The sequence below is a fragment of the Haliotis rufescens genome, unplaced genomic scaffold (assembly GCF_023055435.1).
Source record: "Haliotis rufescens isolate VD_foot unplaced genomic scaffold, xgHalRufe1.0.p SCAF_12, whole genome shotgun sequence".
Classification (NCBI taxonomy): Eukaryota; Metazoa; Mollusca; class Gastropoda; order Lepetellida; family Haliotidae; genus Haliotis; species Haliotis rufescens.
The window spans coordinates 6,727,808-6,744,695 of NW_025963802.1; the positions used below are offsets into that span (position 1 = coordinate 6,727,808).

Genomic DNA, 16,888 nt, shown 5'->3' on the forward strand with positions numbered 1-16,888 from the left:
ACCGCGAAATATTTCAGAAAGTTACTCTTAGGGTATTGAGCGCAAGGTGAGGACATACCTCCTTGGAAGTTTACATCGTACATGTACGCGTTTTACAATAGAATATAACGTTTTTTCAAGATTAGAAAAAAAACCATGAAAGAGATGTTGGCAATTTCACATACGACTGGTCCTATTCACACTTAACTGACACTTAAAGACTCACAATGAGCAGGTGCTGTACTCAACAAACAGCAAATTGAGAAAAACTGGTTCCACGACCGGGAACGATATTATGGGTTTTGGTGCTTGTCATAGCCAGTCGCGGGCCTCTCTATGACACCAAATCTAACTTACAACTCGAGAGATGAGAAGCCAACGTCATTCAGAAAAGGACGAGAAAATTCAACAGTCTTTAACAACTTTGACAGTTACCTCCGAGATGAACAAAATCACATGGGAAGGTTCCGACTGTAGCAGAGGCTCAGTCTGCTACTCATTGACAATGAAAGTGCTATCACATACATTTCACTTATCGCTCAACTGCCCGTGAAATTGATGCCGCCCTCGCCTGGACAAGATAGAGAGAGGCTCGATCGTGTTATTGGCGTCCCGTAATAGACATTACTGTGAGGAATAGACACTTTAGCCAGTCAATCATACGCAGAATTACCTCCCCTCGGGGATATCACCAAATCTCGCGTGAGTTAGCGAGATTAGACCTCGTGTTTGCTGAAGGGACGGGTTCATATGTTTCCTTAGTAGCTCCGAAATATATTGCCTTGCGTGGAAGTCATCAGTTTCGATGGTAGCGGGTGCAGAGCTTGATCAGATTGATAAATGTCTGCATGTATAACATAGAACATCTCGTGCCTTGATTTGTAAGTTGCACAGATCAAGATTGAAACCCACTCTACCTTATGGTATCCTTGTCTCAATCATGCTTTAACAGTCAACTATCTGTACAATTCAGGGGCATGATGTCAATCAGTTCGTTGCATCAAGCATTCGCTATTTAGATGAAGCAACAATATCAAATATCAGTCCTTGAGGACAAAAGTTGTGGCAATAGAGAGCAGCTACTACATCATATCTTACTTTCCTCCCAAAGTAGGGTTTTTCTAGCCCTCGGTCAGTAATTTAGGAGACACAGTTACTGTGTTTTAATGTAGACAAGAAGTTCCAAACTTGAAAATATTTCTCTCTCTCTCTTTATATTGATTCAAGAGCAGAGTACGTTAAGTCCAACTATACTCACACAATCCAATTTTTTCTCTCTCTGTGTTAGCATTCTATATACTAATTCCAGAACATTTCTGACGGGATTATTGATATGATACCTGTCTTCAGTGGACAGACAAACAGTCATCAATATTTCTATCTTTCTTAAACTATCCAAGAATATCCGATAATCTGCTAAACATTAGGTTTTCTAAAGTTATGATAAGATAAAAGACGCGTCGTTCAGCTTTGAATTTAATCAATTCAGAAATAGAAATCAATTATTGAAGGTAAAGTGATAAGGAACTTAAAACCTGTTCCATGTATCGAACGGTAATCAATGGATGAAATAAAACTGTTTGGTGAAACAACGATTCGCCAGAAGCGTGAATATCCCCGGGACATGGTTTCAATAGTTGAAGGGCAAATTTGATCTGTTGCCTTCGTCTTTGTGGGTACATGTATATGTACTTTCACTGTGTCAATAGCATTTCCGACCTCCTGCTGGACCAAAGATACAACGACCTGGGATGGGCTCCGTTGTCGACATTGATAATTTGTGTTTCCTTTCATAGGAGTAGGGATAGCCCTAAGGCAATGACATGTTGACTGGCCAAACATTGATCTTAACACTAGAATGTTAAACACAAGACGTTTCACCCCTGCATGCGAGTAGTAACTTAATGCATAAGTTAGTCTGTATATATTTAATGTCGATATGTGTATATGCCAGTGTATATCGTGGCATTGATTTTTCATATCAACCTGTTTTTACATTTGATGTTTCTGTTTGGTTCTTTATACGCATTGAAACCTTCGGCACCGTGAATAAGGGTAAGTGATATGCATCCTTACTGGATATGCCATCATCTCTTCAGAATATCAGGAACTGCCAGCATCACAGATAAGAGCATGGTTCAGGATGATTTATGCACGTAAACAAGGACCATGTTGCTGTCTCGATAAAACTACGTCCAATCTTCAGAATCATATTGTTTTTCCAGCTCTACAGAAACCACGGGGGGACTGTAACAGATGTTTGGATGCAGAGTAACATCACGAATCCATATTATGATCTTTTTTAATGGTAAAGTCGGTTCGATGGGAACGTATGTTAATCTTCACATGGATACATTGTATTCAGAAGAAGAATGAATAGTTAAATAGCGTTCATTCACTTTTATTATGATAATTTACCACAGTCTACCAGCAGTGAGGTACATTGCCGTCGTTTTTGTGTAGTTCGTCATGAATATGTGGGAAAAGTCATTCTTAGTTTTTTATCAAGGAATTCTACTTCTTCATGAATATGTCGAAAACGGTATATAAGTTTTTATACCTACTTCGTATATATGTGGAAAATTGCATGCTATTTTTTAATAAGGAATTCTATTTTTTCGTGAGGAAAACGATATTCTATGTTTTAAGAAAGAATTCTACTTCTTCGGGAATATGCATCTATGTGGAAATCGGCATTCTGTGTTTCATATTGGTGTTACAGAAGGAACCAATTGCAATTAGAGAAAACAATAACCAGCAGTACGAAGATGCTATTTGTAAACAAAGTTACCAAGGCATAAATATATTATCAGATTATAACTACACGTGTTCCATACATAATGTGCATACACTGACATGTCAGAACCTTATTAATCCGGAAACCACGACTTTCTGAAGTTTACTGATGGGTACTTATGTATATGATTAAAGTGATAAATGAATACCATGTTTATATTTAAGCCACCGTTGTACCTCATATACCCATAATAGCGTGTAATGGATGTAATGAAGTTCTGTTCTGTACTGAAATACAATTCTGCTTTGTTCATCCGGACGATTAAACTCTGACGGTATCGTCCAAATTAAAGAGGTTCACTGAATTAACTGTGAAGTAGTACCGGATCTCCATACATTGAGTTACGGTCTCCAACACAAGGATTCAAGGTTCTACGTCTTTTCAGCAATTCCATACAGCCAGTCTCTACTACTGCAGAGTTCCCCGTGTACATACATGAGAGCCTCAAGGGAACAAGAAGTGTAGTTCAGTTTCAACGAATGCATACCCTCGTGTTAGACAAATACAGAACTTCGGAAAAACATTTACCATAAAAACATGTCAGATGTCAAAAAACGAGTAGCTGATACACGAGAGCAGTAGCGCCGAAAATTACTCAAGTAAAAAATGAAAGAGATTATATAATTCAAACTGTCAAAGATGACTCTTTTTATCAGTTCGAAAGAAGTGAATAAGTGAAAGTGCATAAACAATTTAATTTCTGTTCCGTAAGAGGTACTTGGAAAAGCTTAATTTAGTTCGGGAACATGGCAGCTAGACTTAGGTTAATTGAATAATTATCTTCTTAATCTTGTTGTTCGGTGTAATGCGTTTAAAATAAGTTGTAAAGTATCTATTTTGGTATGGGGTTCTGACTTAACAATTACCAGTGCCATTTGATATATAGTTCTATCAGTCTGAATTGGTTAAAGCGGTTCATCAGAAATACAGTTTGATTTTGTGGCAAGGAAATTGTAAGAACGTTTAAATCACTCTCGGCCTTTTAATTTGACCGTACTTTAAACCCATATATTATATAACATTTTATCTCGTTCTTGGGAGAAGTAGCAACGACTGAACTGTTTCATGATGTAAGGAGCACATAGTCGCGATGGCCGTGGTTTTAAGATACCGTCGGAACATATCCGTCTTTTCAGAAAATGTACACAGTTCACAAAAAACATGCCTAACTTCTAGCGGTGTAAACATTACCAAAGAACTTTTTAGGGACCACGCCAAAATATGATATTTTGTATGTAAAAATGCTTTTATTCAAAGAGGTACGGGTGGCCTAGTCGTTTAAAGAATTACAAAATGCTGGAAACCTATGATCGTGGCTCAAATCCTGGTACGCCCAGATTTTGTTTCTTGGAATTTAAGTACAATACCCATATTCGTGGGTTTCACCAAAGTGGTAAATGTAAAAACATGCACCATCGAGTGCTGTCCTCCAACATCGGTGCCCTGCGGAGGGCGTGGCCTTGTATAAAGATATAATAGGATAGTGCAATGCTGACACTTAATTGATCTAGAAATATTTAGGCAACGACACAAGGGCCTGTGATGATACCAGATGTTCGCGAAAAAGTGAGCGTGTCCTTCCCCACCGGTGGCACCCGTCACCAACACATGAAAAGGCAAGTCAATTGTTCACCTGAAAAAACACGGGAATATTAAAGAATTCTTAAGAATGTTTGAAGCCCCGTCACCATCACACCGTAACCTAATATGGTATGTAATATGAACAAACTTACGCCTTATTTATACTATTTATCTAAAAAAGACATAGTTATATTAAAGTCACTGAACACTGTCAACCCGGAATCCCCGTGTGCCGTACGATTACTATTGGGAACGTCAATTAATGTTTTAACGATACCACTCCATATCCTTGACTCTTTCACCCAGAAATTTGTTAATTCGGAAGAATTCCCCGAGAACGATGCCTTCCTGAATAACGGGACAATAGGACCCGGAAGTGAGCACACTGTCTCCACCCACACCTATTCGTGGAATGTGTTTGATGCAAAAGAGATGCAGACTGAAAGCCATGGGTATGTGATGTTCTGAACCACACATAACACAATTGCCTCACTCTGGCATTAACATGAAAACCAGACAATGCATTCAGCTTCTCATTTATTTGAAACTCCTTCGACAATGGAACTGTTCAACGAGATCCTACATATGTCCCCTGGGATTCATTGGCAGAGAAGGCTCCAGTTCCAAATGCTTATAGTGAAGGTCTATTGTCATCGTATCCAAAGTATGGATCGTTACAGATGCTAGTAACAACTGGTTTATCTGGTCCAGATTCGATTATTTACAACTCGCCTTGACATAACTATTATTGTCTGCAGCTTAAACCAACAGTCCTCCATACAGGGATATATGCAATATAAAAAGGATAAATTACCAGAAACTCCCTCGGCAGCTTGATCTTGCATAGCCAAAGTTATCTTGATATACAACAGCCAAGGATATATCTGAAACACCCTGCACATTGACTAAAGGGGACATAAAAATACACAGCAGGGACAATGAGTACTGAAACGAACTAACTGCTGTTGGAACAACACAGCAGAAGGCATCTTCTACCAGTCTCAGAACCACGGGGGAACAGGTAAAATGAGATACAATGTGTTAACATGCATATCTAACAACAATACATCATTGCTGCGTTGATTCCAATTCTCGCAAGAAACACGAATTCTTCGGACGTATCGGGAGTTTTATGGAGGAATGAAAGTTAGTTTTCTTTTTCATTAAAGATATTTTGACGTTTTCCCTTCATGTGCCCCGAGTCTTCAACAACAGAACGAGGCTGCGCCGTTTATCATTAGGCTCATTTGTGTTGTTTTGTTGTTCAAACTTAATGAGCAGTCATAAAACGCTCACTTCTACCATGCCTCATTTTGTTTGTCTATTATGAAACTCATAATTATCGCTTTACATGTACGCTAATTGGTGGGTCTGTACTAAATGACCATAGCAGCGCGCGCTGGATGGCGTCACGGCATGAAATCCATCCATTTTGTTTGACAAGGTAGCTTTACAGTGCCAATGAACATCAGTTCAAAACATCCCGGCAGTACTGACAGGAAGACATATGTCAAAATAAGCAATTGGAAATTTAGAAGAGACTGTTTCAAGCTTGACTACAACATTTGGATGAAGTACACCTGTGGGTTGTTTAGAGATTACGATTGGAACTAGCAAACGAAATGATTAAATACTCAGAATCTCTTCCGTTAGGGAGTATTTATTTGAACAATTGCTCAATTACATACACATGCTCTTCATATTCTAACCAACTGTAGCTATGGCAGTTAATTAGAAGAAAGTAAACAACAAACCATACATTCCCATAGTCCAAGTAGGCTTCGGAGCATTATTTAATACAGTGTAAGCAGACATCTAGTTTGTACTCCATACAACATACACATACGAATTCAAATTGCATTTAGGTATTTACACTGTAAACTTCTTTCAATTGGATTAAAGAACACTTACGTTATCTTTAACATAACTATGTATAACTAACTTGAAACTGTATTTTTTTTTAAATTCATGATAACAGACGACATTTAAAAATTAAGAGTTTCAAATGCGCTTATCCACTTATCATTCCAATGTTTTTGAAGTTTGAAGTTGGCAAACTGTTATTATGTAGTACATGTGTATGTGTATAAATAATTCTTTCTCAATAATTTGTAAAATATACGTTGTCATGAATATGATAAAATAACGTACATGTTACAAGGTATAGTTCAAATTCTAAGTTTTATATTGACATGTTCACATTTTTGTGCAGAGTTGCGTACCTTTTCTACCAGGATCCGCTGGTCGTAGGTTCGATTCCCAGAATGGCTCATATCATGACCTTGATTTGACAGGGTAACATCTGTGCACGTGGCTTTCTGTTGAGTAGTTATAAAACGGCTAATACTTGTGTCACTTCAGGCGAAGCTTCCATCTCTAGTAAACTGAAGGACAGTCATAACCTATATACTGTTAAAACCGGCGTTAAACTAAACTTGCTCATTTGAAAACAGTGTAATCTCTAACCAAGAAGACTTGAGAACTTCATTCAAGGTTTAAGTTCAATACACGTAGACACAGGAAGTATTTAATACCTAGCTTCACGGAGAGGTAGCATTATTGATTTAAACGTTCCTAACTCTGATAAAAGCTCTCAATCCATCTTCTTTCCTAAACAAGATTCCCATCACATAAAAGCAGACGCAATGTGCTACGCTCCTTTTTAATTCTTTCAACTGACTCCGGCGTATTCCCCTTGAGGAAAAAAGTCAATTCACCCACAACACTCAATTGAAGAAAACGAAAACTTTGTCTGCCAATCACCTTAAGTAGAGGTAGTAAAAAAACACTTCGGATGTTGATCTTAATCATGGAACTGTTTAGAGAGTAAAAACATGACAATAGGTAAACACTGGAAGGAGAGAGGAGATAATCGACCAGGCCCTAATGTGGCCATTGAGCTGTGTAGAACCATTCTGGCCAGTACCAATTCCGTTATCATTCCTCTGTAAGATAACAAACGTTGGCAAAATCACGGAAGGTTTTAAGACATGTGTGATTTGAGACAAAGGGGATGCTCACACGATTGTAGCATCCCATACTAAACCCCCTTGGCGTGAATACATATCATGATCGCTTTAGCAGTGCTCTTGTGAGGACGATTTCATCAGATTATTCAAAATCTTGCATATACATAATTTACTAAATGGGATTTATCTTCAACCATGGATATCGTAGACGTGTGGTTGGAGATGATATTCACGATTTGAACATCCAGGACATCTATAAATATATAAAATAGTTGATAAATAGGAGCTGACCGCCAAACCAGCCATTTACCGAACATCGCCTGACGTTCGAGTTGTTCCAGATAACACGGAAACTTTGACCATGGTCACTTGAAAATCCCTGAATTTGCAGTCATGTTAGTTTCTTGCTGTCAATGTACAAACACTGCTCAGCTGATGAGTGTTGGATGCATCGTTATTCGGAATAAATAAATCTATGATAAAGTCTTTTTTATGCGTCGAAATATGTTGGTCATATCATTTCTCCAGCATCTTGAGTCGAGGAGTCGTGTACCATTTCGCGAACACCCTGTGTTATGACCAGGACATATTGCTAAGTGAACAACTAATATCATGGGATATGACATGGCTTTTAGTAAACACCCTGTGTAACGGGGTAGGAGACATTATTTCGTTAACACCTGATGTCATTGGTAGGACATACCATTTCGTTAACGCCTAACGTCATGAGGTAGGACATATAATTTCTTTTACTTCTGGAATGATAGAAAAACAGCATTCGTGACCAACTCAAGTTTTTTTTCCGGGACAAGCTGACTTGTGCCCCTCTCATAGCCATTTTTGCGACCGGGTTCCGTCTTAGCGCAAACGGGCATACCTAAAACAGTTGTCATTTCGTTGCTTAATTGTTAACATATATTTCCCCATATATTATATATATTTCAGATACAATTTAAAGCACATCTGGACATGCGGAATTATACAGTATGATTGAACACATTTAACTGTGTATGGGGTATATTTTAGATGCAAGACATATGTAAAATCAAAAATTATTTCTGAGGGATTCTTTGAAGAACAACTTGAAATCAAACGCGCATTCTGGTTGGTTTGTCGTATTTTCGCACATAACATTTATCGATAGGGGGACGAGTCTTGTTGCAGGTTACGGAAAGGAGCGAGTGGTGACGAACGAGAAAAACAGGTGTCATTGGGTGGGAAATACCATTTCGTTAACGCCTAACGTCATGAGGTAGGACATATAACTTCGTTAACTTCTAGTACGATAGAAAAACAGGTGTCATTGGGTGGGAAATACCATTTCGTTAACGCCTAACGTCACAAGGTAGGACATATAACTTCGTTAACTTCTAGTACGATAGAAAAACAGGTGTCATTGGGTGGGAAATACCATTTCGTTAACGCCTAACGTCATGAGGTAGGACATATAACTTCGTTAACTTCTAGTACGATAGAAAAACAGGTGTCATTGGGTGGGAAATACCATTTCGTTAACGCCTAACGTCACAAGGTAGGACATATAACTTCGTTAACTTCTAGTACGATAGAAAAACAGGTGTCATTGGGTGGGAAATACCATTTCGTTAACGCCTAACGTCATGAGGTAGGACATATAATTTCGTTAACTTCTAGCATGAAAGAAAACAAGGTGTCATTGGGTGGGAAATACCATTCCGTTAATGCCTAACGTCATGAGGTTGGAAACACCATTTCGTTAACATCCGATATGTTAGGAAACAAGGTGTCATCGGGTTGAACATACCATTTCGTTAACACCTGATGTCATGTGTCATGCAGATGTGTTTACTAAGCAGAACACACTCATGTAGCTGAATGCCCCGGGCTCTGGAGAGACGCACCAATCGTCTTACAGTTTGCGCTCAACTTGAAAGGGATCAAGCAACATATGCGATGGTTGTTCAAACAATCCGATGCAATGAAAATAAACAATAAGTAGCAGATTTTTACTTAACATTCAAAGATAAGTAGACATTATTCCAATAGAGAGAGTTTAAGGCTTCATCTCTAGCAGCTGTTAATGTGTTTATGAAGGCAGGTATACACAGGTTTCCTGAAGGATATAAGCAATAGCTTACTTATTTATGTGAACTCTATCAACTTCCGTGTTCCACCGCCATGTGGTAAATGCTAAAGCATGGATGTATACTGATTTTTTAAATGTTTTCTATACTTACATACATGTATATTTTACAACCTTGATTGCTGACATTGTTATTCCAGATACGTTAAGTGCAAAGGGTATATCGGTGAGTTCTCAAGAACGAGGTCAGTAACAAAGGGTTTAACGAATTTCTGATTACATGTAAGCACTTTCATAGTAATTCCGATATAACGAAACATCATGGCATAACGCGTATGGCGCGTTTTGCCTGCAGCATAATAGATACATCATTCAAAAGCACCCCGTTGTAATTTTGGGTTAGAAAAGATCCCCATGAACCTGTGTTGTTGTACGAGAGGCCATATCTGGATCAGGCTCAGTGACTTGGTTAATTGTCTATCGTCATCCCACAACGGCGTGGGACTTTTCTAATAATATCTATCAATAGATTGTCTGGTCCAGACTGATCATTGACAGACCGCGTCACGTGTTGGAACATTGTTGAGTGTGGCGTTAAATAACAAACACGCAAACTGAACATTCAAACATGCCAAAGTATTATGCGTGTATTGGTGAGTATAATGTGACGGTGGCATATATGAAATTAAAAGTTGGTGTTCAGTATAGCGGAAACTTCAGAAGATATCCAAGAAATGATATATGACTCGATTTACAATTTGTTGTAAAGATTAGTCTATGATTTATGATTTTTAACGTGTTCGAAAATTAACCTCAACCTCAATACCAAATTTGACCCACATCCAAAATTTAAGGGTATCATAAATCCTTTCTTAATCATTATAACCAGACAACTGATTTTGTGAGCGTGTACGCTAATGATGCACTTACTGTCAAACATATCACGTTATAATTATCTACATATTACAACCGATCAAATTTACGACAAAAAAGTCAAAGACACAGCCCTTGTATATTTGATCACCACAACGAGTTCAAAAATAAACAGAAAAGAAGGTCTAATAATTTTCACCCTATCTACTAAAACTGACAACCCGCGAGATTACCTGTCTTGTCGAAGCATGTATACTTAATGAGTAAAGCCATGATCGTACATGGAACCAATGGCGCGATCGCAGACATGTATTACATAGAGCTCTTGAAGGCGCCAATTTAGTGTGTGGGTTCCGTTAACGCTTCGCTTGACAAGTCTCGATAAGGAGGACAGAGGACAAGACACACTAGATGTCCGATAAACCAGGAATCATTCTAAGACTCAGGATAAAATCGACAAATTCCCATTGCAAATCATTTGGAATCGGACATGCTTGTAATTGGTTTGTTTTATGACTAAAGTTTTGCCCGGCTTACCTAAAACACTATTGATTAGCAGTCTCGGCTATTACGCGATATTGATCCGACACTTTTCAAGAAATGTACCGCTTAAATTACAATTATTTCTTACAGAGAATCTATTATCAGTAGGATGAGTGGCATTACTTCTTAATGTCTTCTGAGTTTTTTCGACCAGGTTGATTACGGTATGCATAAGGTCAGAACGGCTTACTGGCAGAGAATCGTGATGAAATGTACTGAATCTTATCATCTGCCAATTGGGTATAAAACAAACTTTATAAAAGTTTTTTTATTGAAAGATTTTTTTTATCTAATGCTATTCGAAATTCCGAGTCTTTTTAACGTACACTCATTTCTGAGTATACAGAAACGGTAGGAGTGTTAAACAATTACCCTGTTCCGGTCAATGCCATTAATGATACGTTTAATTTTGTAACTTAGTGTCCACTTTGTTTTTCTGATAACTAAAATTACATGATGCATATCAATGAAGCTGTTACGGGCAGAGGGTAGAATAATGGGCAAAGCCATCACGGTGCAGCCAAGGGTAGCCTACTTCTGTGGACTGCAATCACTGTCACATCTAGATGAACTGAAACCCTTGAAACAGTTAGTGCATATTTAAACTTAGAAGTAGTAGTAGTAGTAGTAGTAGTAGTAGTAGTAGTAGTAGTAGTAGTAGCAGTAGTAATAGTAGTAATAGTAGTAATACTAATAGCAATAGTAATAGCAGTAAAAAGTAACAGTTGTAATAGTAATAGTAATCAAAGCAAAGCGATCGTAATAGTAGTAGTAGTTATAGTAGTAGTCATATTAATAGTAATAAAAATAGTAATAGTTGTAGTAATGGTAATAGTAATAGTAGTAGTAATAATAGTAATAGTGAAAGTAATAATAGTAGTAAAAGTAGTAGTTGTAGTAGTAGTAGCAGTATGTGGGTATATGAGTTAACACTTGATCAGTCTAGCAGTGAATAATAACCCTAACTTCACAGACATAGTATCTCAGTTTCAACTGACGACGTCTGGTAATGGAGTGACAATGGGCACCAAATCTCCGTCTCAGTATATCAGCAATAACGAATTAATTATTTATTTAAACTGGTTATGGCATTATCATGATAATGGTATCAACTGCAAATATTAATTCATGAGTAATCAACACCACCATATCATCATCAGTATCGTCTTAGTTTCTTTCTTAGTGTGTAGATATTCAGGCAACAAGGACATACTTTTAATGTAAATTGTGCGAATAGCTGGTGCTACCGGTCGGGCAGAACATATGCATGTTTACCATTTCCGCGAACGCCTGGTGCCATCAGTGATTTTCAGTGATCCATCTATATAATTTCTACTGCTTTATGCCTTTAACGCCAGTGGAATCTGATTCGTTTGAAAATCTAGTTATTCTCTGGCTTTGCCGATTTATGTTTATATCGTCATGCACAACCATGACAGTAAATAATATTCGAAATACAGTGTAACTTTGCCAGTTCAGACCCTACCAGACCGGACACGCTGCACATCGGACGATTCTGTTGTGAAAGGCTGCATACACACATAGTAACATACCTCAGAACCTATAATTTGTTGTTTTAGAAAATCACTATCTGGACAAATTGGTTGGGAATGTGCAGATTGTTGAGGTTTCACGGTATCAAAGAACGTTTCCTCATACTCTAATGTTGCATTGAAGACCAATCGCATTTTTTTCTCTCTCTTCATCAAATCAAGCGCAAAAAGGAAAGCCCAAAATACTCCTACACAGAAATAATTTGTATGCCAGTCAATGGCAGGTGGTTCCATCAGAGAAACATGCTCGCTAGAAAACTTCCAAGCTCTTGGAGTTAATCAGTCGTATGGACTGATGGCTGTGGATAGTTAACGGAGAGATATTTGTCTCTTTGATTGAAGCTGGACTAACTAGTCAATTCCCCATACTAAGTGTCCGGCATCCTGAAGTTGATTGACATGGGATTGTCGCCAATTAACGCCAGGAAGATCACACTCACATAGGCTACATGTACACCCAACTTTAAACGGATTCGTATGAATGACTGGATATTTGTAAAGGAGTAATATGAGATTTGCATTGCTTGTCGCATTCCTCGACGCGTGTCACCAATTGTGACGTCACATTTTGTTCAGCAATATCATGTTTCTCAGAAGTGTGTCTCAAATCTGTCACGCATCGCAACGAAGTCCCTTAATTGCTTATTATTTGTATATGAGTTAATTGTTTGCAGTAATGTATATTTATCCATCTTTTTTCCTCATTGATATCTTAATTATTATTTGTTTCCCATTTACAAACAGAACCCAACTAAAAGAACACTCCTTAAAATGGAATCTTGCATCTTCGAAAGGTGTTCCCTAGAGCGCCAGCTGGTCGTTTTATCGTATAGAGGTGACCTTCTTTGAGATAAGCTCTATGTCATCGTGTTTAAGGTTATATAAACAGTTAACAATAACTAAAGACACTTTATTGCTTATCCAAATCGCTGGATGGTCTTCATTTGTACATATGCCATTACTACCAGCATTCCCCAAAGCAGGTACCAGGATACCGGTGTTCACGTATCATTCATTGCTGTTTTAAACTTGCAAATCAATAAACCAGTATCAGCTTTGGGAATATTATATAGTTCGATTTGCATTGAAATAAGTAATTAATATTGCGGAAGAGAATATATGGATGTCAACTTCTTTATTATGAGGAACACAACGTTTCGGAGTATAGGCTTACTCCTTCATCAGGTGAATGAATGCCAAGAGGCAGAGAGCATGTATATGTACAGATAACGACAACAAAATAAAAAGTGATGGAAAAGAACAAAGGGTAGAAACTTACAAGGGAAGCCAACAGATGATTGGCGCTGATAGGTGATAAGCAAAAGACAATGGAAGCCAAAACGTTACAGTAATTAGCGCTGAAGGTATGGAAGCCAGTACTGAAGTTATCATTGATAAGTAATAAGTAATGGACACTGGGCAAACCGGCGGCCGAGGTAATTGGCTCTGACAGGTGAAAGAATGGACATAACAAAGGACAAATTGAAGCCAGCTAGGTCATTAGCGTAATAATAAAGAAGTTCACATCCATATATTCTCTTCCTTATGTGTATCACTTCTAACTGCCTTTCAAAGACCTAATTAATATTGGTACAAAATTACGGATTAGTAAAACATCACTTCTTGTCAACAGTCGTTTGCATTGCTTCTTATTCTGATAAGGGCATATGCGTATGTGTTTTCGACCACATCCATCATTATTCCTGTAACAGAATATGCGTATGTGTTTTCGCCATCATTATTCCTGTAACAGAATATGCGTATGTGTTTTCGCCATCATTATTCATGTAACAGGATATGCGTATGTGTTTTCGACACAAGCCATCATTATTAATGTAACAGGATATGCGTATGTGTTTTCGACACAAGCCATCATTATTCATGTAACAGGATATGAGTATGTGTTTTCGACACAAGCCATCATTATTCCTGTAACAGAATATGCGTATGTGTTTGCGACACAAGCCATCATTATTCATGTAACAGGATATGCGTATGTGTTTTCGACACAAGCCATCATTATTCCTGTAACAGTATATGCGTATGTGTTTGCGACGCAAGCCATCATTATTCCTGTAATAGAATATGCGTATGTGTTTTCGACGCAAGCCATCATTATTTCTGTGACAGAATATGATGTATGTGTTTCTCAGCACAAGCCACCACTGTTCTTGCAATGGCATATGCGCATGTGTTTACAGCACAAGTCGTCATTGTTCTTGGAACGGAAAATGCGATTGTATTTCCGACAGAAGCCATCATTGTTCTTGCAACGGCATGTGCGTATGTGTTTACAGCACAAGCCACCATTGTTCTTGGAACGGGAAATGCGACTGTGCTTCCGACAGAAGCCATCATTGTTCCTGTTATAGAGAAAGCAGAGTTAATGGATGAGAGAGGAGGCAATATGTCAGCCCATGCACTAGAAGCAAAGGGGTGAGAGGTGATATGTCGTAACATTGTTAAGATCAGCAGTCACAATAAAGTAAAGACTGACCTTAATATCCTCGTTCGTGGCGCCCCTGCATACAGCCAAACCTGTCAACAACAAACACACGTGTAATACACGCAACGGTTTGTACATCCGACCTGTAACAAACAACCCAGATCTCACTGCACTGCGTGTTTACACTTGAACCTGTCAATTCAAAACACTGAACATCCGACCTGTAACAAACAACCCAGATCTCACTGCACTGCGTGTTTACAGTCGAACCTGTCAATTCCAAACACTGAACATCCGACCTGGAACAAACAACCCAGATCTCACCGCACTGCGTGTTTACAGTGTAACCTGTGAAGTCCAAACATCAGACCTGTAATGAGCGACCCAGATCTCACTGCACTGCGTGTTTACAGTCGAACCTGTCAATTCCAAACACTGAACATCCGACCTGTAACAAACAACCCAGATCTCACTGCACTGCGTGTTTACAGTCGAACCTGTCAATTCCAAACACTGTACATCCGACCTGTAACAAACAACCCAGATCTCACTGCACTGCGTGTTTACAGTGTAACCTGCCAATTCCAAACACCTGACTTGTACAACTTATACACGCTATCAAAGACACGTGCAACCGTACTCGTGTATTTGCGCCTCACAATTTCTTTTCTCCATCCCAAAGCGGGATTTGGAATACATAGTATGTCGATACAAACGGCTTCCGAAAGTAACTTTGTTCTTACTATTACCCCTGCTCAAAACGTACACCATATGAATAATCGTATTTGGTTTTAAACGTCGACTTGTATATTAGCATATCACTTGTTCAACAGCTGATCCTTTCATCTGACACAGAGTAAACTCTCTTTGGTTTTGAAAAAGATATACAAAACTATTCTAACTTATTTGTTACCCCAATCAAGTCGTACACATATAGCCTGCTCATGTTTGGTTAACCCCGTGTTCAAAATGGGTGCCACCGTTGGGGCAGAATACGTTCATCCGTTTGCGAACACCTGGTATCATCACTATCTGACAGCGATTCCAAAACACGTGTCTGTGATAAAGTCGGAATTGTACAATGAAATCTGCTTTTAGTAAAGACAAAAATAATTGGAAATACATTTTACTATGGACGTTAAAATTGCCGACAAAACATTCTAGTTATATAAGTTAGTACAAACTTTGAAGGACCACATTCTCATTGTTTCAGCTGAAGTAGAATACGAATTTGACCTCACAAACAATCCCTTCCAATAAAACTAGAACGTTTTCATTACTTTACCGAGTATTTATCTGTGAATTGTCTCGAATCAAATAGCCACTCAGATTACTCTCTACCGAAACGTTAAACGCGAAAGGTTAACGCTATCAGTAATATAATTCACGGTACAAAATACTCTATAAATGGTATACTATTCATTATACTACACCAAAGACTACCTAATATCGCCTAGAAAACAATAAAGGAGAATCCGATATCTGACCTTTTAACAAACAGGGTGTAAGCTTCTTACCCTGACTAGTCAGCGCCGCAACGAAGCCGTGGTTCACACACTCCCCCTGGTGGTCGAGTGAGACACTAGCTACAAGTAACACGTGGGTTTGACAGGACAAGGAGTCATGATGACGACGTTATTAAACAGACCGTCACAACTGGCAGAGAAATGACTACTCTTCAAGGAGACCTTGTCATTCATTATTGAATCTTCGACACAAGTGCAGCAGACTGAACAGACACAACAGTGATGGGGACTGCATCACTTCTTAATTTGGTTGGGTCTTTTAGTGGTTTGTCTTTTTCGATTTGATGTTCTAAGTTTTACTCTTGAGAGGTACAAGTTGAACGGAAGGGGCTTATGCCATTTGACTGAATCTTAAAGGTGTAATAACAAAGTCAATACTTGTTTTGATGATGAACACGTGTTTCACATTATACTACTTGAGATTGTGAATTAATTATGGTTTAACTACTTTGAACAGCGTTTCAGGTTTATGGCGAGGCGGTGGGCTATATATGCCATATACTTATGTGGCGTAAAAGTCTACTCGCTCACTAAATAAAAAATATATGAACATGCAGTT

General features: G+C 38.4%; 1 protein-coding gene across 2 annotated transcripts in view; it reads right to left on the reverse strand.

Moving 5' to 3' along the window:
- Nucleotides 1-16,888, reverse strand: part of LOC124141240 (endothelin-converting enzyme homolog) — a 157,285-nt gene that overhangs the window by 122,992 nt on the left and 17,405 nt on the right. For both annotated transcript variants that reach the window (XM_048393313.1, XM_048393311.1), the window contains exon 2: nucleotides 14,855-14,895. In XM_048393313.1, coding sequence (XP_048249270.1) covers nucleotides 14,855-14,895 — 41 coding nt within the window. The remainder of the gene's footprint in view (nucleotides 1-14,854; nucleotides 14,896-16,888) is intronic.